This window comes from Sapajus apella, unplaced genomic scaffold (genome assembly GCF_009761245.1).
Source record: "Sapajus apella isolate SASKATOON/1434 unplaced genomic scaffold, GSC_monkey_1.0 scaffold37, whole genome shotgun sequence".
In the NCBI taxonomy this organism is placed as follows: domain Eukaryota; kingdom Metazoa; phylum Chordata; class Mammalia; order Primates; family Cebidae; genus Sapajus; species Sapajus apella.
In genome coordinates this window covers 21,672,392-21,695,485 of record NW_022436977.1, presented here as the reverse complement: position 1 = coordinate 21,695,485, position 23,094 = coordinate 21,672,392, and the positions used below count along the sequence as shown (strand labels likewise).

Here is a 23,094-nt window from a genome sequence, read left to right as displayed (position 1 = left end):
TTAAGGATAACAATCAGAGAAAGCACTGATCAATGTATATATATGTATTTTTTTGAGATGGTGTCTTGCTCTGTCCCCCAAGCTGTAGTACAATGGCACAATCTTGGCTCACTGCAACCTCTGCCTCCCGGGTTCTCAAGTGATTCTCTGGCTTCAGCTTCCCAAGTAGCTGGGAGTACAAATGAGCACACCACACCCAGCTAATATTTGTACTTTTAGTAGAGATGGGGTTTCACCATGTTGGCCAGGCTGGTCTCGAACTCCTGACCTCAGGTGATCCGCCCACATCAGCCTCGCAAAGTTCTGGGATTACAGGTGTGAGCCATTGCACCAAGCTTGACCAATGTAATTCTAAGATTACCTAAAAATTCCATTGTAGGATAAGATCATCCCACTTCATGAGAAATATAAGAATGATTTAAGTGTTAGGTTCTTTCCCTTACCTGCAAGTTATTGAGTGTATTAATGAGCAGTAAAATGGTTGCAAAAACCCTGAACCTGAAAATCTGAATGTACTTTGAAAAGGTATCTGAGCACCTTTTCAAAGGCTTCTTTTTGTCACTTCACCCACTAGTGTCTATTGTAAGACAACTGGTCTTCATGGCTGCCTTAGCTAGGGTGACAGAAATAAACGTCTTAATTATTGATTTCTGGGCATCTAGTTCTGTTCTTGGTCACTCTTCTGCCCAGCTTGAATGACTACTCATTTGTCTGATAAACACAGTGATGTAGTTTGGCTGTCTGATCCTCCAAACCTCATGTTGAAATGTAGTTTGGCTACAAAGTGATGTAGTTTGGCTATCTGATCCCCAGTGTTGGAGGTAGGGCCTAATAGGAGGTGTTTGGGTCCCTCATGAATGGCTTGGTTCTGTCCTTGGGGTAATGAGTGAGTTCTCACTCTATACATCCCTCCCTCACTCCCTAGCTGGCTGTTAAAATGAGGCTGGCACCTGGCACCTACCCCCTCCCCACCCATTCTTGCCCTGTGATCTCTGCTTATGTCAACTCCTTCACTTTCCTGCATGAGTGGAAGCAGCCTGAAGCCTTCACTGTTTCTTGTACAGCAGAACTGTGAGCCAAATAAACCTCTTTTCTTTTAAACTACCCAGCCTCAGGTATTCCTTTATAGCAACACAAACACTGAGATGCAAAGTTTCTCTTCCTAGCACATGTTTGATTTAGATTGTAGAATCAAGGGCTGGCAGGAGAGTGGTGCTAGAGCTGAAGTTTAAGCTGACAGTTCAGGGGCTACCACAGTGACACTTTGATAGTTGGTTAGGTTCTGGAACATGTTGCAGTCCACTTCCACAGTGAGCCTCTGGAGCCCCAAGTGTGTCGGCGTGAACTGGAACTGGGTACACATGGTGTTTTCGGGCCACACTGAACCGAATCTGAAATAAAGGAAAAGGCAGATGGTAGTTCTATCCCAGATTCATTTCTCTGCTGGTCCCAGTGACTGATCTTTCCTTGCTTGAAGAAGTGGACCATGTACAAATAAACATCTAAGTATCTTGCTATTAAAATAGAAGTGTTTACAATGGAATAGAAGACAGGAGCCACCCAATGCTGAGCAACTGCATGGTTGAGAATAGACACATCCTAAGGGCTACCAAGCTACATCTGTTGTTGCTTTTGTCATCTGTGACTTGCTTCTGGTTCAATTCCTGGTAAGGGTACTGGAGTCTCTTTGGAAGAGTGATATGGTTTTGCTATGTCTCACCCAAATGTCAACTTGAATTCTATCTCCCAGAATTCCCATGTGTTGTGGAAGGGACCCAGGGGGAGGTAATTGAATCATGGGAGTCGGTCTTTCCTGTGCTATTCTTTTTATAATGAATGAGCCTCACAGGATATAATGGGCTCATCAGGGGTTTCTGTTTTGCTTCTTTCTCATTTTCTCTTGCCACCACCATGTTAGAAGTGCCTTTCACCTCCCACCATGATTCTGAGGCCTCCCCAGCCATGTGGAACTGTAAGTCCAATTAAACCTCTTTTTCTTCCCAGTCTCAGGTATGTCTTTATCAGCAACCTGAAAACAAACTAATACAGTAAATTGGTACCAGTAGAGTGGGGCATTGCTGAAAAGATACCTGCAAATGTGGAAGTGACTTTGGAACTGGATAACAGGTAGAGATTGGAGCAGTTTGAAGGGCTCAGAAGAAGACAGGAGAATGTGGGAAAGCTTGGAACCTCCTAGAGACTTGTTGAATGGCTTTGCCCAAAATGCTGATAGCAATATGGACAATAAAATCCAGGCTGAGGTGGTCTCAGATGGAAATAAGGAACTTGTTGGGAACTAGAGCAAAGGTGACTCTTGTTATGTTTTAGCAAAGAGACTGGTGGCATTTTGCCCTAGAGATTTGTGGAACTTTGAACTTGAGAAAGATGATTTAGGGTATCTGGTGGAAGAAATCTCTAAGCAGCAAAGCATTCAAGAGATGACTTGGGTGCTGTTAAAGGCATTCAGCTTTATAAGGGAAGCAGAGCATAAAAGTTTGGAAAATTTGCAGCCTGACTATCCAATAGAAAAGAAAAATCCATTTTCTGGGGAAAAATTCAAGCCAGCTGCAGAAATTTGCATAAGTAGCAAGGAGCCTAATATTAATCCTGAAGACCATGGGGAAAATGTCTCCAGGCCATGTCTGAGACCTTTATGCCAACCCCTCCCATCACAGGCCTGGAGGCCCAGGGGGAAAAATTGGTTTAGTGGGCCAGGGCCAAGGTCCCTGTGCTATGCGCAGGGTAAGGACTTGGTGCCCTGTGTCCCAGCCACTCCAGCTGTGGCTGAAAGGGGCCAACATACAGCTTGGGCTATGGCTTCAGAGGGTGGAAGCCCCAAGCCTTGGCAGCTTCCACATGGTGTTGAGCCTGTAGGTGTGCAGAAGTCAAAAACTGAGGTTTGGGAACTTCTGCCTAGATTTCAGAAGATATATGGAAATGTCTGGATGCCCAGGCATAAGTTTTCTGCAGGAGTGGGGCCCTCATGGAGAACCTCTGCTAGGACAGTGCAGAAGGGAAATGTGGGGTCAGAGCCTCCACAGAGTCCCTACTGGGATACTACCTAGTGGAGCTATGAGAAGAGGGCCACCATCCTCTAGACCCCAGAATGGTAGATCCACCAACAGCTTGTACTGTGTACCTGGAAAAGCCACAGACAGCAACTGAAAGCAACTGAGAGGGAGGCTGTACCCTGCAAAGCTGCCCAAGACCATGGAAGCCCACCTCTTGCATCAGTGTGACCTGGATGTGAGACCTGGAGTTAAGGGAGGTCATTTTGGAGCTTTGAAATTTGACTGCCCTGCTGGATTTTGGACTTGCCTGGGCCCTGTAACTCCTTTGTTTTGGCCAATTTCTCCCACTTGGAATAGCTGTATTTACCCAATACCTGTACCCTCATTGTATCTAGGAAGTAACTAGCCTGCTTTTGATTTTACAGGCTGATAGGTGGAAGGGACTTACTTTGCCTCAGGTGAGACTTTGGATTGTGGATTTTGGGTTAATGCTGAAATGAGTTAAGACTTTGGGGAACTGTTGGGAAGGCATGATTGGTTTTGAAATGTGAGGACATAAGATTTGGAGAGACCAGGGGCAGAATGATATGATTTGGCTGTGTCCCCACCCAAATCTCAACTTGAATTCTGTCTCCCAGAATTCTCATGTGTTGTGAGAGGGAGGAGATAATTGAATTACAAGGGCTGGTCTTTCCCATGCTATTCTTGTGATAGTAAGTCTCACAAGATCCAATGGGTTTATCATGGGTTTCCACTTTTGGTTCTTCCTCATTTTCTCTTGCCACCACCATATTAGAAGTGCCTTTCACCTCCCTCCATGATTCTGAGGACTCCCTAGCCATGTGGAACTGTAAGTCCAGTTAAAACTCTTTTTCTTCTCATGTATGTGTTTATCAGCACAGCAGGATGAACATAAACTAATACAGAGAACTCTAGTTTTGGAACCTTTGCTTATTGCTAAGCACAGTAGATGTAGCAGGCTTATTGAGAGGCTGTCAGTATGTCAGCAGGTGGTGTGTGGAGCCTTGTCAAAACCTCCTGGCCTGCCTATAAACCTTCTTTTGGTGACAGACTTCCTTTGAGGAGCTTTGCCCCACAGTTGATTTGGGAGACCACAGAAGTCTGGTTAAGTGTTGACAGTCCCCTTATTGACTTATTAGCAAGAGTGACTCAGTAACTCACACATCTGCTAGGGACCTCAGGACAGTAGGTATGGGTATCTTGAACTTTATACTGTGTATTCAACTAAGGATGCAGTGGACATAATGAAAGAAGATACTCGCAACATTTAAAATCAACAAGAGACTAATACATGGACTATACAGGGAACTTCTACAAATCAACAAGAAGGAAGAGCAGAGACACCAAAAGAAAAGTGGGCAAAATAAAGACAAACTACTTACCGAGAAGAAAACATAAAAGGCTAACAAACATATGAAGAGTTTCAATTAAAACAATAGTAAGATATTACTTCATTTTTATTAGACTGGAAGAAAATATTAATAGCTGGGTATTGCCAGGAATGAAGGAGAGGTAGGAATATCGAAACTCTCAGGTACTGCTGGAGGGAGTGGAGACTTGCAGCCATTCTGCAAATCTGACAGTACCTGTTCAAACCACATCATATCCAGTGACTCAGCAATTCTATTCCTGGGTATATATGTCCTCAGACTCCACCAAAATTTCAAACAAGTATATAAGGAGACCTATGTGAGGATGTTCACTGCAACATTATTTTCAGTGTCAGAGTTGGAGGCACTCTGGGTGCCCATCTCTGTAGAGCAGAGTGGCAGAAAGTGGTGGGTGTACATGATGAAATATTATGTAGCAGAAGACATATAGTCATAAATCTTAAGAATATAGTTCTGAGTGAAAAGTAAGAAAACCAATTAATTATAAATTTATATAAGTTAAAAATACAGGCTCATGAAAGCAACAGTACACATTTTACATGTACAAATAAAAGGACATGAAGGATGGCGGTGAAAATGGGAATAAAAGGGAATAAATTGTGTATTGTGGTGGTAACTACCAGAATGCAGCCCTCTGATCACAATGAGAGGTAGCCTGTCCTCCCTTCATTACTTTCCAATACCCAGCCCTAATGCCCTCGCCTGCATTCACAGCAATACCCAGGCTCTCCCTGCATGATCAGGGCAGCAATGAGGGCAAGTAGGTGCCCAAGGGGCTCACATAGCCTTCCTCACTCCTATTCTCCTACAGATATAGTGGTCCCAGGATGAGGGAAGCCACTTGGTAGCCCTAATCCTTTAGTTCAGTTTCTGTGGGTATCTGCTGTCTGCAAGGACATGACAAAGAGAGAGTCTCTCTCTTGGGCCCTGCCTTTGTGACCTGTTGAGACATTTCAGGGGGAAGAGAAGTCTGCCATCACTTACCTGTAGCTCCTCTCCCTGTGAATGAGCCCCCTTCCCAGGATGGAGATCACACAGTCCTCCATGGGGGCATCTAGGGAATTCTGGATGCTGACTGAGGCTGTGAGGGGTTGATATTGCTCTGCTTTCTCTGGCATCTGTGGGAAGAGGCAATGCCTGGTGTGGATGTCAAGGACAAAGCCACAGTCACTCTCTTCTCCCCTGTACCCTCAGTAAGTTTCTTCATCTCTGCCAAGCTGACCCAAACTTCATAGCTGATGTCTTCCACCCGCTTTACCTGCTCTTCCTGCATTTATTCTCACCCTTGGTCCATCACTGATGATTTGTGATGGTGCCTCTCCTCTATGCAGACATCTCGGAAGTTTTCCCACCATCTTAGGAATTCAGCTTACATTGTATTCAGAGTTCTTCATGGTGTTCCCCCAACCTCCCTCCCCCACCTCACCTGTTCTTCCCATAACTAAGTGACATCCCAGTCCCATCAGGGACTGTCCCATCCCCAACACACCCCTCAGGCTACCTTCCATTGCACCTCTGCTGTCTTCTGCATTCAATGGCCTTCCCTTACCTCTATATTGAAAGAGTACTCATTTTTCAAGGTCCAGCATAAATGTCATCTCCTTCATAAAGTCATCCCCAAACCCACCAGCTGGAATTAATCCCCTTTGCTTCACTTATTGCTTCACTTATTCCATAGCAACTTTGTGCATCTATTAAAGCACTTGTCTGGAACACCAAATGTTGTGTCTTCCTAACTAAACTATAACCTGCTTGAGGGCACGGATCAGATTTCATTCATTTTGGCCAGGGTAGACACATGGAAAGAGGGCTGGACCAACAGCCATAAGCCTCAAGAACTCCCTGTTTTTATGATCTTAGGCATGTTGCTCTCTAGGACTCAGCCTTTTTTTTTTTTTTTTTAATCTCAATAATGGGAACAGTTCCACCTCACAGGGCTTAGAAAGAAAAAGGAGGTGAAAAATCCTCTGGCATGTGTAGGAAGTGCTAAATAAACATAGGCTATTATGATCCCTGTAGGTAGGAGGCAGCATCTAGGAATGTCCCAATTTTAGAAACCTTTACTTAACTAACTAAAGAAGTTGGAAGATTAAACCTTAATAAGGTATGTAAGAAACTATGTCTCTCAAGAGATAAAGCTCTTAAATGTAGCATTTTCTGGTAATCCTGTAGCACAGTCATCTGCTCTGAAGGGGCTTGGATTCCTTCTGAAATGCAGGCCTGAGTGGTGGCAGATTGAGGGCAACTCAGGGGAGGACTGGTGCCTACCTTGATGGCAAGGTGTGGTTTACAAATGGCAATGTCTTCCTGAGCAAAGCAGCTAAGGCTGGACTCAGAGTATGTTGCCATGGCGGTGAGTCTAAGGAAGGTGTTCTCAGGTACATTTTGCTCAAAATAGGAGAATAACAGGCCAATGGTTATTGTCTTTTCTGAAACACACAACAGGTGGAGTTAGTGCCAATGGGTGTGTGTACCCCAGAAACAGCCATAGTTACACGCACAATGCAAAAGACTCAGGGCCTCACTGAGGTCAGAAAAATGCCCCATTTCCCCCAGCAACTGTATGCTTGGAACTCACTCAAGACCTCATTCCTCATCCTCATACTCATCACCACCTTCGACAGCGCTCTTGGCAGACCACCTTAGTGAGGTTGGGGAAGGGCCCCAGTGAACTAGCGCAAGTTAAGCTATTTGGGCCTCAGTATCCTTGTCTCATAATAATGCCTTTATAGTGGGATTGTTTGTGTTGTTTGTAGGCTTTTTGTTTTGTTTTAGGGACAGGGTCTTGCTCTGTCACCTTACAGACAGAAACATCTGTTCCTACTGTCACCACTGCTCAGGGGATGACATATCTGCCCTGCTCAAGTTGAATCCTCTGCTTTCTAAATCTGTGCCCCTCCTGACCCCATCACACTAGCTGTGTAACTTTGAGTGAATTATTGTGTCTCATCTCATCTGTAAAGTGGCAATAGCAATGGTTCTTGCCTCAGAATGTTGTTGTGAGGGCTAATAAGATGATGCATATAAAGCACTTAACACCATTTTGGGCAAAAATAAGTGCCCAATAAATGTGAGCTACAATTATTCTAGTCTCATTTTCCCAAGCATAGCTCTATCAATTTTAACCCATCTCTCCTGAGACAGCATTCTTTCCCTCTTGCCTGCTTATTTTCCTCAGCATGGAAGCAGGTTCAGCTCTCTCCCTCTGCCCAGTGTCCCTGGCTGACTAACCCCTAGCCTCCCTTTTCCTGTCATGCCTCCAGGGAGGACTGGGCAGTTTCTCTCACCTTCCCAACTCAATCGGCTTAACGCCCAGGAATCTTCTCTGCAAGGCCACTCTCTTAATGGTGCTTTTCAGCATTAACACCTCATGCCCTCTCTGCTGACCTTGCTGGGTGCCCCCTTCCTCTGACTTTCTGGCCTCCCTTTCTCTCTGCTTTTCCCCTGACCGTCTCCTAAATGCTGCTGCTGCTGCTGGGTTCCCTCCTCACCCTCTCATCTACTCACTGTCCTCTCCCCACTGCCATGAGCTCATCTATGCCCTGACTCTTTGTTGGCCCTCTTGTGCTGGGATTTCCCTGTCTGAGCTCCAGCCCAGAACTTTACCTTATCAAGGTTTCTTGCTGCCTACTGGTCAGCTCTACTTGGATGTGTCATGGGCTTTCAGACATTATATGCCACAAACAAATACATCCTTTTTCTCCCCAAACCTGCTCTTCCCCATTTTTCCTATTCTAGTGACCCACCCATACCAGAAGCACCCACCATACATGTATACACTCACACATTCACAAGTCCAATCTATCCCAACTCCTTAACATGTTTTAATTCTAAGTGCTTCCAGCTTAGTTTAGCCTTCATTTCCTGACTTGATGACTACAAAATCTTCTGATCTTCAATCCAGTCATTCTTAACACTGGATGTACATTAGAATCAAGTCGGGAGCTTTACAAAACAATCCAAATGCCAGGCTACACCCCAAATCAGTTACATCAGACTCTGGCAGTGAGGCCCAGACGTTAGTATTTTTTTTAAATTTCCCAGATGACTGGAGTCTCTGAGCATACTCTGGCTCAGAAGGCTGCCCCCAGCCCCCCCAAAAAAGTTCACCAGATGACTCAATGTACAGCCAAGGTTAAGAAACATTCTTCTTATATGACCCCTTCCATTCCATTCTGCCAAAAGTTCTTTCTTGTTAAAATGAATTTCTGATTCCATTGGCTACCCTGGTTGAAACCTTCCACCAGCTTTCCATTACTCAGAGAACACAACTCAAACTCCTTAGCAAGACAGATAAGACCCTGTGTGACCCGGGCCCTGTCCAGCTCTCATGTCACTCCCCTGACTCCACTCCTCCCATGCTTGGAAAGGGAAGAGTGATGCAGAGACTGGAGGTCGGGTGACTGGTTAGAAGCCTGTTGTAATGCTGTAGACAAGCTCTAGTCAACTGATTCTCAGACCTGTCTGCACATTGGAATTACCTGAGTTTTTAAAAATTCTGATATATTCCACCATAGAGTTTTTTTTTTTTTTTCTTTTCGAGATGGAGTGTCACTGCGTTGCCCAGGCTGCAGTGCAGTGGCATGTCTTGGCTCACTGCAACTTCCGCCTCTTGGGTTCAAGTGATTCTCCTGCCTCAGCCTCCCCAGTAGCAGGGATTACAGATGTGTGCCACCATGCCCAGCTAATTTTTCCATTTTTAGTAGAGTCAAGGTTTCACTATGTTGGCCAGGCTGGTCTTAAGTCCTGACCTCAGGTGATCCACCTGCCTTGGCCTCCCAAAGTGCTGGGATTACAGGTATGAGCTACCAAGCCTGGACCACCACGGAATTTCTGATTTAACTGGCTTGGGACACAGGCTGAGCATGAAACTTCCCTAGGTAATTCTAATGTGCAGCAAAAATTAAGAGCAATTGCTCTAGTTCAGGGAATCTTAACCATAGAATAACACAGGGTGTTTTTTGCTTGTTTGTTTTAAAAAAAAAAACAATGCCTGGACCCCATCCCAGACCAATTAAATAAGAACCTCAGGGATAAGGAGGGCCCTTTGCACATGTTGCTCCTTCCATCTGAAATGCTATGACTTACTTTTCTGGCCATTACTCTCCTACTCATCCTTCCAGATTCAATGCAGTACAGTTTATTTGGGGACAGCGTACTCCAGCCTGAAGGAGATGCACCCCTGCCATCATACTCTGTTAAATTCGGCAAACGTTTCTCACACTGCTATGAAGGGTCTGTTTACTGATCTGATTGCAGTTGGTATCATATTTTTTTCCTGCTTCGGGCCCAATAAATATGTGTTGAATAAGTGAATGAGAGAGAGCACAAGAATGAGCACCAGGGGCTCAAAGCCATCTCGAGAAACTGCAGGGGGGTGCCCTGTGGCTGCTGCCTGCCCAAGGCAGAGCCATGTGTGTGTGGGATGTCTGCTGTGGCCATAGAGCATTACCCAGGTTGTCACTGAGTGTGAGGGACAGCTTCTTCCTCCAGAGCTCGGCAGCAAGGACACCGTTGTAGTGCACAGCCTGGACCCCAATTGCCAGCTGCACTGCCTTCTGCTCACTGTGGTTAATCAGCGTCACTGAGATCTGGCCATCCCCTCTCAAGGGTAGGGAGCTGGGTGCTTTCAAGAACAGGTACAGAGGATTGGCAGTCTGGAAACTGGGAGGACAGATGCCATTGTCTTTCCCAAATTTCATTCTCTCTTTCTTGACTCGCTCCAGCACCTCTTTTTCCTGAAGAGAACCTGGAGAAGGGAAGAAACAAAGCCAATCTTTTACCCAGGAGATGTAAATGCTTCTAATAAAAGAACAGGAATCAAAACCATTTACCCACTTCTGCTTAAATGCCAAAGTCACAAGAGCTCTGCAAACCTCTAAGGCCATATTTAGCCCCAAAATGTCTGTGTGAGGCAGATCCAGCACCGACGCAGTGTGTCTCTTCCAAGCCACTCAAGGACCAAGTTCTTTTTCAAGTGTTATGAATTTGCCCCTTGAATGATGAGACAGCAAGGTTGGGGACAAGTCACACTGTCTCTGAGGACAGTTTTGCAGGGAACTGAATCTTTTATGTGAAAGAATTTAGACTTACTCTGAGGATCAGGAATGCTGCTAAATGTCCTAGGGTGTGCAGCCCCTACAACAAATATCTGTCACCAAATGTCAATGGTGTCCAGTGGGGTTGAGAAACCCTGTTTTATATGATGGGGAAAGGACAGGGACTCTTTCTGACTGCATCTGCCAGGCCCATCCCTTTCCCTCATTTGCTGTTTCAGGTACCGAGAAGCCTGGGGCCCTTCCCTGGCCCATACCTTCAGGATACTTGTAGTTCTGAGTGATGTCCTCACAGCGGTCACTGCCCACACCCTTGGTGCTGATGTTGTTGCCAACATACTTTGTGTTGGAGTCAGTCAACTCCAGTTTCCCATCCTCACGGCACTTCCAGACCACACATGAGGCATTTATGGCAGCAAAGAGGTCTGACACTGCAGGGGTCAGCCCCAGCATCCCTTCCTTGACTGCTCTGACTGGCACCAGATCACAGGACCCCAGGACTAAGGGAGAGAAAGGTTGGTGAGCCCGGAAGCCATGCCTAGACCTGTGCTCAATTCAGAGCTGCATAATCTCAGTCCCCATCCTCTTGCCTATTTTCCCTCCCCGAGGACCAAGGTCAGAGGTCAGCGCTAGGCAGGGCTTCTGAGAGAGTCACAGGGGTGAAACTATTTAGTGATCAACTATTTAGTGATAAGACTTTCTGGTCATGGCATATGGTAGGAGCCGTCTCAGGAAATGGACAGGCAGAAGCTGAGAGGGCCACACTTAGCGTGAGAAACTCCCAAACCAGCTTTACTATTGATATCACAGGAATAGGGCTGCCTTTCTTGAGCACTTACTAGGTGCCAGGCTCTGTACCATTTCTGTTCCTGGGTGAGGAAGAGCTATCTTTTATGGGTCCTGAAGCTTCCTTTTCTGGGCTGTAGCCTATCCTGATACCCTCTTCATCCACGTCCTCAGAACCCCCCTGCTGCAAGCCCCTGACCTAACACAGCCACTCACCAACTTAAGATCCTTATGATCATATGATCCTATGAAAAGCTGGAGATTTCTCAAAGCACTTAGAACTACCATTCAACCCAGCAATCCCATTATTGGATATATACCCAAGAGAAAATAAATTGTTCTGCCAAAAAGACACACACACTCATATGTTTGTTGCAGCACCATACACAATAGCAAAGATGGAATCAACCTAGGTGCCTATCAATGGTGGGTTGGATAAAGAAAATATGGTACATATATACCATGGAATACTACATAGCCATAAGAAAGAATGAGATCATGTCCTTTGTTGCAACACGGATGCAGCTGGAGGTCATTATCCTAAGCAAATTCATGTAGGAACAGAAAACCAAATGTTGCATGTTTTTATTTACTAGTGGGAACTAAACATTGAGTACTCATGGACATAAAAATGGCAACAGACACTGGAGACTACGAGGCATAAGGGATGGGGAGGGGTTGAAAAACTATTGGGTACTATGTTCAGTACCTGGGTAATGGGAGCAATCACACACCAAATCTCAGCATCATGCAATAGACCCATGTAACCTGCACATCTAGCCCCTGAACCTAAAATAAAAGTTGAAATTATTAAAAAAAAAAAAAAAAGATTCTCTGCCCTTCATTGCAACCCAACTCCCTAACCCACTGCTCTAAGGTGCCTCATCTCCCTATAACCTTGTGGCTGGAATGGCTGGCACCTCTATTCCCATGAGCCCACTGGCATCAGATCAGCCTTCTGCTGGCCACTGTCATGCCTCGTGCTTCTCCTGTTTTTGAGGACGCAGACCCCTTGGGACTGCCTGCTGCTCCCGAGTCCTCTCCAGGGGACTCTTTCATCTCTTGCAGCTCTGTGCAGCCCTGCATGGTCCTAAACCCAACCCTAGGCTTTACCTCTACCTCCATTAGGAGCACATGGGTGCAGAATCTGCCATCCATCATAACCCTGGGGCAAGGCAGGCCGTGTCATCCAGCACTCTGTGGAAGTCTGGAAGATCCTAAATGTAGCAAAGAGAAAAATTCAAGTGGGAAGGAAAAGGGGTGCTGAAGAGGTTCTGGCACAGTTGTTGTTCCAGTGGGATGGGAGGTCACTGTGTCACAGTGGCTGTGGCACTCCCAGGAAGGTGCGTGCACACCACCACTGACCATCAGCGCTCGCCTCCAAGGGTCTTGAAAGCCTACTCTCCTCCATGCCAGGGTCACGCAGGGGATGGCACTCCTGCAGAGGTGTGCCATGCAGGTTTCAGCCCTTCCTGGCTTGGAACCTCATCTCTCTCAGGCTTCTCACCAGATTCTGCCTCTCTGGCCTTCTCCGTTCTGAAGTCCCTCCTCATTATAGTATTCATCTAGGAGCAAACGCCCACCGGTGCCCTGTGCTGAGGCAAAGGTGGTCACCACGCGGGCAGGGATTCCCAGGCATCGCAGCACTGTGAGAAGAGGGGTGGAGTGTAAGGGGGCACTCGAGAGATCAAGCTGGGGGCGTGTAGAAGGCTGGCATTTTCAGTATGGACACATTCACATTTCCTCTGGGCACTGAAAACCTGGGAGGAGGAGTGCAGGCACCTAGAAGTGGCAGCCAAGAACAGGACGCATAAAGGCTAATCAATAAGGCACAGGTTCTACCGCATTTGGGGTATACAGCAGGGGAGAGGGCAACAGAACCTAGAACACAGAGCTGCAGGGCTGCCCTGCTGGGGCAGACTTAGGAGAGTAAGTGAATTTGGGAGCAGAGTCTGCAAATGAGCCCAACTCTGCTGGGGGAAAAGCAGCAGAAGCTGGTGGGAGGAGCTGCCTGGGACAACCACTTCTGTGTGATGAGATGGGGAAATGTGGCCACAGGGAGGCAGCCCCTGCTTTTGGAAATGTCCCTCCCACATGGAAGGCCAGGGAACAACCCAAGAGGCAGGGCACTCTGTACAGCAGACAAGGGGACCAACCTGTGCAAGCAACAGCGGCCAACACCCAGGCCTGGCCATCATACACAGGTCGGCCTCGGCCGGTGAGCCACTGCCGCAGGATGGGCACACTGCCCCGTCGCTTATTCAGCAAGGCTCCTTCCTCGGTGGCTTGGGTCTGCGGGGTGGGCAGGACCCTCTTCTCCTTGAGAGCATGCAGCTGTTTGGGGAAATGTGTGGATGTCAGTATGAATCCCTCAGGTAGGACAGCTTCCAGGGCATGGGTAAAGAGGGCTCACCGCAGTACTCCAACCATGGTGAACAGATCTCTGGCATCAGAGCTACCTGGTACTGATTAAACCTACAGCTCCTGGGCTCTGTCCTAGGCCCCTGGGTCATACTCTAGGGCAGGAGTTCAGGACCCTTCTTCTTAACAAGTCCTCTGGCTCCAGCCACAAAGAGGAGCATGAGAGCTGCCCTTCCTTAGGGGCTGGTTTCACTGGTTCTTCGTCTTCCGTCCTGACTCATTTGAGGTGGTTTGTGCCTGGGTCCTGGAGGCCATTTATTCCAAGCTTCTTTCAACTCACAGGCTGACCTGGACCCTTGCCACCTTTTCAGATGTCACGTCAGTGGCAAAGAGGGAATGGCGAATGCATGACTCCTCTGGGAGGATTTTTAGGGACAAGGGAAAGCACCAAGTTACCATCATGGTCTGCATATTCTTTTTTTTTTTTTTTGAGATGGAGTCTTGCTCTGTCGCCCAGGCTGGAGTGCAGTGGTGCAATCTCAGCTCACTGTAACCTCCGTCTCCTGGGTTCAAGTGATTCTCCTGTCTCAGCCTCCTGAGCAGCTGGGATAACAGGCAGGCACCACCACCCCCAGCTAATTTTTGTATTTTTAGTAGAGATGGGATTTCACCATATTAGTCAGGCTGGTCTGTCACCTGACCTCAAGTGATCCACCCACCTTGGCCCCCCAAATTGCTGGGATTACAGGTGTGAACCACCATGCCCGGTAACCATCATGGTCTGCATATTCTTACAAATAATTTAGAAGTCCCTTTGATCACCGCAGCAGCGAGCACTGGGTAAGATGGGCCCTTCCTGCTCCTTCCCATGAACCTAAGCTCCAGGTTGGGGCTGGGTGTGGGGATGGAAAGAAGGGCTTAGTCTTCTGCGAGCTTGTGTCCTGAGGTGTGACACATTTCTTTGCTTTTCTTCCAGCTGTGGATGCTACTGCCTGCCTTTTTTCTCCTCCTCAGACCCTTCTGTAGGAACTATCCCAGCACCCTGGGAAGAGGGGGCCATTTGTGATTTACGGGGTCACGGTGATGGGGCAGGTCTGTCGGAGGGCTCTTGCCTTACCTCCGCCCCGTCTGGTTCCCCAGCCTCTCACTTACCAAGGCACCCAACACACGGGCCACGTGCACCGGCTGGCTCCACTTCTCTATATGCTTGTCCTCATTCAGCAAGCGCAGACTGAGGTCAATGACATCCCCCTCAAACTGTTAAGGATCACACAGGGCCATGATGAAGGGTCTCCAGGTCAGGCACTCATCCCACAAGATAGCCTCATCATCTCGTCCTTCTCCCAGACCCGTGCTCCACACCTGCCTCCGTTGCCTCATCCCTCAGAGTTCTGGCTCCCTCCTCCCACCCCTCAATGTGCCCTGGGTTCCTTTTCCCAGGCATCCAGTCCTTTGCCCATTCTGTTGTCTGACTCCCAGTAGGGTGTGAGCTCTTGAGGACTAGTGCTGCATGGCTTTGTTTCATCGCATTGCATTCCATTTCTATTTAGTGAGCCCCTACTGCTCCTACCAGCCCTGAACCGGAGGTGGAGAATACCGAGGCAGCTCCTGCTCCTGAGGAGCCCATGGTTTAGGAATGGAGATGGTCATGCAGCCGCTTAGATACAGGGCACAGCAGCATGGCCAGGGCTCTTGTAGAGATGCCAGCACAGAGCAGCACAGTGGAGAGGCTCCCTCTGCCTTTGGGGTTGGGGAAGGCTTAGAGAAGGTCTTGAGAGAGGGGCAGGAGCTTGCCAGGAGATAAGGGTGGGAAGCCCTTCCTGGCAGAGGGAACATTCAGCCTGTTGCTCTGGGGAGGTGGAGTTGGAACATGGGGTGGTTCATGGGGAAAGGAAAGCAGGGGCCTGGCTGGAAGGGCTGTGGATGTTAGGCTAGGGGTATTTGGTTTTTATCTCGAAGACAGTGGGGATTTAACTGAGGCTTGATTTGCCAGTTTTAAGGAAAATAATTCTGATATCTCCGGAGGGTGTTCTGATGTGGCTTAAAGGAAAGGAAGGCATCACAAGGCTGAAATGGGCTAGAGAAATGGTCTCATGACCAGGGGTTTTTGGACCTACCAGGTCTGTCTAGCCTGAACATACAAGGTTATGGGACAGTCACTCTACACACTCCTCCCCTAGAGGGCCCTGGTACCTGGCCAAAGTCCCAGGACTCTGCCTGGATGCAGTCAGCTGTGCCCAGGTAGATGAGACCATTCTGGTTCAACAAGTACTCCCTGCGCTGAGCCTCATTGTTCAGGAACACAGCATCATCTGGTAAGAAGGGGTAGGGATGAGGGCCTGTGGGGTGTGCTAGGTCCGTATTTCACATCCAGGCCTCTGTCCTCCCTGCTGAGATTAGGCTTGGCTGCTGGCCACCCCTTCAACACTGTCCCCACTGGGACCCAGCCCAGAGTCCCTGGGTCAATCAGAGTATGGCCTTTATGGTGAGCCAGGCAGACAAGAACAAACTTAAAAAGCTTGGTTGGCCACGTGCAGTGGCTCACACCTACAATCCCAGCATTTTGGGAGGCCAAAGCAGGAGGATAGTTTGAGGCCAGGAGTTTGAGACCAGTCTGGGCAACACAGGGCAGGTCAGTCTAGAGAGTGCCCAGCAATCCGCAAGAACAGAATGAGCCAGAAGAGAGGAACAAAGCCAGGAACAGTAGATTTCCTGGAGGGCAGAAGAAGCCTGTGAGATAACACAGACCCCTTGGGGCCCTGGTTGGTGGGGAGCCTTATCAATTCAAAATTGTATATTCTTTTTTGTAAGAGAGTCCCCCAGATTGCGTCAGCTTTAGGCCCTGAAAAACCTGAAAACACTCTGGACACAGAATAGCAGGGAGAGGGAGAGAAGTCCCTCCTCAGGCCACTTCATCCTGAGGCCCTCTCCAGTTTTCACCCCTGTACTGCTATAATGAAGGGCAGCTTTCCCAGCGTCATCTCAGTGAGTCTCAAATCCTGTGACCAAAATAGCCTGAGCCAGCACCAGGGTCTGGTGGTGAGACAGCTTTTGCTTTTGGTGGGAAGCCTCAACCTGCTCATCCCGGGAGTGACACCAAGACAGCACCCTGAGTCTGAGAGCTGGTTCATCCAGGGAGAAGGCCCTGGCACAGACTAGGTGTTGGTGCTACCCTTAGAGAGGGCTGCCGCAGGGGCCTGGCACAGGTGCTCCCTGCCACAACTGCATCCCAGCTCCAGTGCCTGGAGTCCCTGTGCAGCCCATGCTGGCCAAGGTCCAAACTTACCTCTATTCCAGGGGTTAAAGAGCAACGTGAACTGGCCCAGGAGGCATGGCTTCCTGCCTGAGAACTGCAGCAGAAGCGAGTAGTGGCCAATGACAGCGTCCGCAGGTGTGGTCACAGAGATGGTCCAGGACTGGGCATCTCTCTCCTCCACCACTGCACTCCACAACTTTTGGTCCCCCAGACTAGAAATCTGGAATGTGGCTTGGGTCTTGTTGACCTTGGAAGGCTGCTCTCCTGCAGTCACACAGTGATCAGTCAGTCATTGGGACTTCTTGGTCACAACTTAGAGTAATAAGGTCAGGGTATTAAGAAGATGGAGCAGGTGAAAGTTGTTTTTGGAGGATAATGAATGCGACCCATCCAGAAATGAGGCCCATCAAGAAAGAGTGATAGGAGAACACAGGCTGTCAGTGTCCATGGACCTACATCTAGAAAGGTTCATAGTCTGTAAAATGGGCATCACAATGGTACCTGCTTCATGGCCCATGTGAGGACTGAATGAAATACTGCATGTGAAGTACTTGGCCCAACACCTGACAGGTAGTATGGATTCAATAAACAGTAGCAATTAAATGTTATATTTAGCCTGGATTTGATTCCATCCAGAATTTTCTACAAAGCTACTATTATCTGTGTAACCGAAAGGAAACCCTTGGTGATGCTGCTGCTGGGCAGCTTCTGAGTTATCATAAATAATATTTACCAGGCACCTCGTCTTGTGGCACCCTCATGACCACCCTGCCAGGTAGGCAGGACTTCTTATGGCCCACCTGCAGTGTGGGCCAGTTGCCTCTTGATTCCTTAACATGGTGTTGGAGAGAAACCCCCAGGGCTGCTGCCAAAGGGGTCTAGGCCTGTCTCACTAACCAGTTTGTGCAGTGAGGGCCACCTTCTTCAGAGCAGGCAGAAATGCGTGGACTGGAGCACGGAAGTGCAGGATGATGGTGAAAGGCTGCCCCCTCCTCACAAAGAGGCGCCGGGAGCTGAGGGCCTTGGTGTGGTGCTCCTCATTGTTTCTTGCTACCTGAAAGTCGCAGCTCTTGATACCCAGGGCTGTTGTGGGAAAGAGAGAAGTCATGGAAACTAGGTAAATGTGACAGCATAAGTACAAGCAGAGATTCTGGAGTCAGAGAGACCAGGGTTCAAATCCTCGGCTCCACGAACTTATTAGTGCAATCCAAGGCAAGTAACTTAACCACCCTAAGTCTCGGTTTCATTTTCCTTAGAAAAATCATCCCTCCTTTCAGAGTGATGGGGATTTGATGATGTATAATACATTTAGCACAGTGTCAGATACATAGTAAGCCCCAATAAATGATGAAACTGTTATTGTTGTTATTATTAATAAGAACAATGCTTATTCTCATTGTTGGCCTCCTTTTTCTGGTCCCAGTCCACAAGTAATGAATAAAACCCACAATCTTTCTCAACCCTATTCATTTTTCCTTAGAGCACAACCAGATAATTTTTAGAACTGGTTTTGAGATCAATGAGTCCAATTCTCTTGTTTTATAGATGAGAAGAGTGAGGCTGAGTGTGGAACTGACTCATCTGAGACTGCGCATGATGGCTCTTTGACCTAAAGTCTTATCATAAACTCACAACACTATGCAGCCCAGAAAAACCCTTCAAGGAGGTCACTCAAGAGTTTTATGAGTTTCTGAGTTTGTTAGTCAATTATCATTTAACAGAGGTGATATGGTTTGGGTTTGTGTCCAGGCCCAAATATCAGGTTGAATTGTAATCCCCTGTGTTAAGGAGGGGCCAGGTAGGAGGTGATTGGATCATGGGGGTGGTTCCTAATGGTTTAGCACCACCCCCCCGTGCTGCTTGTTTAAAAGTGTGTACCACCTCCCCCTTCATTCTCTTTCTCTGTCTCCCATCAGCCATGTGAAAATGTGCTTGCTTCCCCTTCACCGTCTGCCATAATCTTCCCCAGGAGCAGAAGTTTGTACAGCCATAGAACCATGAGCCGGTTAAACCACTTTTCTTTATAAATTACCCTGTCTCAGGTATGTCTTTATAACAGTGTGAGAACAGATTAACATAAGAGGGAAGAAAAAAACGAGGAGTAAAGAAGCCAAAAGATAAAGAACAATGCTGGAAAAAGAGGTTTAGGGTTTTTTGTTTTGTTTTGTTTCGTTTTTTTCAGCAAAGGAATTGTGTACTTTTTGTTCCTTTGATGGCAGAAGGCCATTGGGAATCTCCTTGGTCTGAAAGGCAGCCTACAGTTTTTGCACTGGCTCAGTTGCCCTAAGAGAGAAGCTATAGTTTTTGCTTGCAGGTATGAAATGAAGTCTAACCCACTTCAGAGAAGTGATACGACCCTGATGGCAATGTCCATTAGACTACAAGACATATCTTGTCAAATTCAGGATACTCCTACTTCAAATTTCGCTCAGTCCCCAGTCCCTCTGGCTTACAGCTGAAGAGTAGAAGGGAAGGATGTTCTACTTTTTCTTTCACTAGTGTTGGGGACAATAGAAGATGCCAATGATATCTATTTAGGACAAAAGAACTGAAGTGGTTGAATATGAAGAAATATGAAACTGTGCAGAGGAGGGAAGAAACTTCTGTCTCTCATCCTGGTGTCCTTGGGTGCCCCTTGCATCCTTGTATCCCCCTCCTCTACTTGGCTTGGTCAGCCCATGGCTATAGATAAAGTAGCCACAGGGTAGCAGGGTTGTAAGTTGAAGTACAGCGGCACTCGGAAATCAACAATGATTTCTCTTTCTGCTTAGCACAAAGCTTGTGCTGGGGCCCAGGATGAGCCTGCCGCTGCGGACTGGTTGAGTTGGATTGGATCGTCCAATGCCTTAGTCACATTTTAAGTCATATGACTTGAGCCTCAGTGTATCTGAACCCATGTAATGACCACAGCTTTACAGCAAAAGTCACTAGAATTCATTTGGATTCTGGTTCTGTCTGGAAGCCTCCCGTCATCTCTTCTCTACCTGGCAGATGTCTACTCATCTTCCAAGATCCAAAGGCACCCACCTCTGTAGCCTTCACTGACCCCTGCTGGTAGAGGTCAATCCTCTTTATTCAGCACTTAACCCATTTGATACCCATCACCTGCCTAGCCCTCTGCTTCCCCTTTCACTGTGAGCTCCCTGAAGTACAGTGCTTTCTAATATCTGCATCCCCTGCCCCAGCAGAACTCAAGAGATAGCCAATCAGTGTTTGCTCTGTCAATGAATGGATGAAAACATTGAGACAGCCTTAAAGGAGATTTTCTCAAATGCATCACAGGGGCCTCAGGCCTCCACCTGTGCTGCCAGACCCTCGCAGGGCCTCTGAGGTTTCTGCATTCTCTAGGTCTGCCTAGTTTCTTTGTTTATCTCTGCCTCTGCTCCTTTTAGGTGGATTCATTAACTCCTACCCCTACTTCTCTCCCACTGGGGCCTGCGGCAATGATACCTTCATGTTTTCCCAGCATCTCCTATTTGTACCACAGCCCATGAGAAGTTGCGTTAACACAGAGACCACATGGAATGCTCTTCAGAGGTGCACAGTACCCCACCCTCCTCAATCTCTGCCTTTCACAATGCCCCAGCGTTGCCTCAAATGTGCCCCTTAAGCAGTTTTGTGTTTGACAACTGGCTGGAGGGAGGGGAATGGTGAGGGAACAGTACAGAGTTACAGCATTTGCTAGAGTTCTGTGGTGTAAAATACTATCCCTGTGGCCAGTTAGAAGCTACTGAGGTGATGTTAGCGAGCATAGAGCTAAGAAGAAGCACAGAGTGGCACATCATCACGTAGTTTTTCTACCATAGAGATAAAAGAGACATAAACACCCTCAAGAACATAAAGGTAAAAAGAGGAAAATTATGTAGGAGGTGACAATTTTAGAGTACTTATTATCTTTCTTTTTAATGTAGCTTTTTACTTGTAAGTTTATACAATTTAATTTTTAATAATGCCTGTGTTTAAGAACTGGTTCACAAGATGCCTCAAAATTTAGCAATTGGCTCTTGCAAACCAGCACAAGCCAGCTCCAGCCACCGCAGCACGTCATGAGCTCATACTCACTGATTGTCATCTGGTGGCTACTGCACCATCTGCCACCCACTGCCTGGAAATGATTTAGCGCCCACAGGGATTTGGGACTAGACTAAACAATCTCCTGTTATCTTCAAATATGTTTCTCTGATTGAGTAGATTTTTAATTTGTCTGGTCTCTACAGAATAAAAAGAATGATTTATTGGTGTCTGTCCTATTTTCACAAGATGTGGCTGAGATGATTGACTGAATTCACCCAGAATTCTTTTTCCCTCCCTCAGGTGTTGGTCTCAGGGTCAGTTGCCCTCTGCATACCAGAATGGCCAACCAGGGCAGGGGAGTGAGGCAGTTTCCATAGCAAGAGAACCATAGCTGCATCCCACTGTCCCCACACCTCCACATCATCTCCCTCTGCCTACCCACTTCCTTCTCTCAAGACACAAGACAGGGCCGGGGCGCAGTGGCTCAAGCCTGTAATCCCAGCACTTTGGGAGGCCGAGGCGGGTGGATCATGAGGTCAAGAGATCAAGACCATCCTGGTCAACATGGTGAAACCCCGTCTCTACTAAAAATACAAAAAATTAGCTGGGCATGGTGGCACGTGCCTGTAATCCTAGCTACTCAGGAGGTTGAGGCAGGAGAATTGCCTGAGCCCAGGAGGCGGAGGTTGCGGTGAGCCGAGATCGCGCCATTGCACTCCAGCCTGGGTAACATGGGCGAAACTCCGTCTCAAAAAAAAAAAAAAAAAAAAAAAAAAAAAAAAAAAAGACACAAGACAGCCAGGCAGTTCCCAGGACAGGATATAATAATTCCTGCCAAGAGTGCTATGACTCTGACCAGCTCTGCTGGTTTCTTGCTTTGTGTCTGCCTCTACCCCTTTTAGGTGGATTCCCTGACTCCCACCTCTCCTTCTCTCCTGTTTGGTGTAGAAGCTTTGGCACCTTCATGCTTCCCAGTGTGTCTCTCATTTGTATCATATAGTATCTCTCATTTGTATCAGTAAGCTATGAACACTTATGCTATGATGACCTTGGGATAAGAATATAAACCCATGTTAAGTTAACCACCATCACCAGCTCACCATCATCATGCAACTATCATGACCAGTTTCCTACCCCATAACCACCCCATAGCAACATCACCATCACCTCCACCTCCACCAGCACCCATTACCACACTCCACTCCACAACCACCCTACCATCACCTCCACCTCCACCAGCACCCATTATCACACCACACTCTATATCCACTCCACCATTGCCTCGGCTTCCACCAGCACCCATTACCACACCACACTCCACAGCCACCTCACCATCACCTCTGCCTCCACTAGCACCCATTATCACGCCACTCCACAACCAGCTCACTATCACCTTCACCAGCACCCACCTACCACACCCCCTCCACAGCTGCCTCACTATCACCAGTACCCCCACCCACCCCCATGGTTATACCACCATCTTTCTCCCCACCATCCATCCCATTTCCTTTAATGAAAACAGATAATGCTGTGGGGGCTGCAGACAGTCCAGCAAGCCCTGTGGAGCACTGGCCTGGCTCACCCTGTCCCATGGCTGCAGGCTGCTCCTCTTATCCACTTGGCCGTAGGAAGCACCTGTCTTGAACTGTTGCTTCTGGGCTCCTTCTGTGCCTTCTCTCTTCCAGTCAGAAAATGATGAATGCACTTTTGCTGGCTTAAGAGGCTGGAAATAACGAAACTTCCTTCCACTACTCCTGTGACACACTGACAGGTTTATTCTCTCCTACTCCCTCCCTGCTGGTATCTCCTGGACCAGTTGCTGGGAGTAACCCTGTTCATTTTATCTTTTGTGCCAGGAGGCCCAGGCAGGGATATGTCTGGCAGCCCTGGAGGAGGGGGGTGGAATGGGGAAGACCTGCCAACTGGAGAAGCCTAGAGGAAACCTTGAAGCCTATTGCTTCAGTGGCTTCAAGAGGCTCTCAGAGATGTCATCGGGACTGCACTGGAAGACTCTGGAAGAGAGGATGCCACAAACAGGAGGCCCATATCCAACTCCAAATCTCAGGCCCTAAACATGTCAGGGGCTGCAAGCTGCTAGATGTTCATGGGCTGTTTTGATAATAGAGAGAACATGTGTGTCTGGAATTTAACTGTGTGAAAGAGATAAGGAAGTAGAATTTGTTGGTGAAAAATAAATA

The 23,094-nt window shown here is 47.7% G+C and overlaps 1 protein-coding gene across 6 annotated transcripts; it reads right to left on the bottom strand.

Annotated features, from left to right (window-relative positions):
- Positions 1-1,148: 1,148 nt before the first annotated feature.
- Positions 1,149-23,057, bottom strand: EPB42 (erythrocyte membrane protein band 4.2). 6 transcript variants are annotated; one of them, XM_032297719.1, is made up of 13 exons: positions 22,479-23,057; positions 17,780-17,968; positions 16,913-17,146; positions 15,820-15,938; positions 14,779-14,883; positions 13,422-13,599; positions 12,773-12,911; positions 12,379-12,482; positions 10,737-10,979; positions 9,876-10,172; positions 6,692-6,852; positions 5,408-5,541; positions 1,149-1,391 (listed from the first exon to the last, which is right to left on the bottom strand). In XM_032297719.1, exons 1-13 carry the CDS (start codon positions 22,486-22,488, stop codon positions 1,229-1,231), a joined length of 2,076 nt encoding a protein of 691 aa, XP_032153610.1. In that variant the 5' UTR covers positions 22,489-23,057; the 3' UTR covers positions 1,149-1,228. The 6 variants fall into 6 exon arrangements, with proteins under 6 accessions (XP_032153610.1, XP_032153611.1, XP_032153608.1 ...); XM_032297720.1 differs by having other exon boundaries at positions 17,780-17,965; positions 22,479-23,056; XM_032297717.1 differs by lacking the exon at positions 22,479-23,057 and adding an exon at positions 22,208-22,321 and having other exon boundaries at positions 17,780-17,965.
- Between the last annotated feature and the right edge of the window lie 37 nt (positions 23,058-23,094).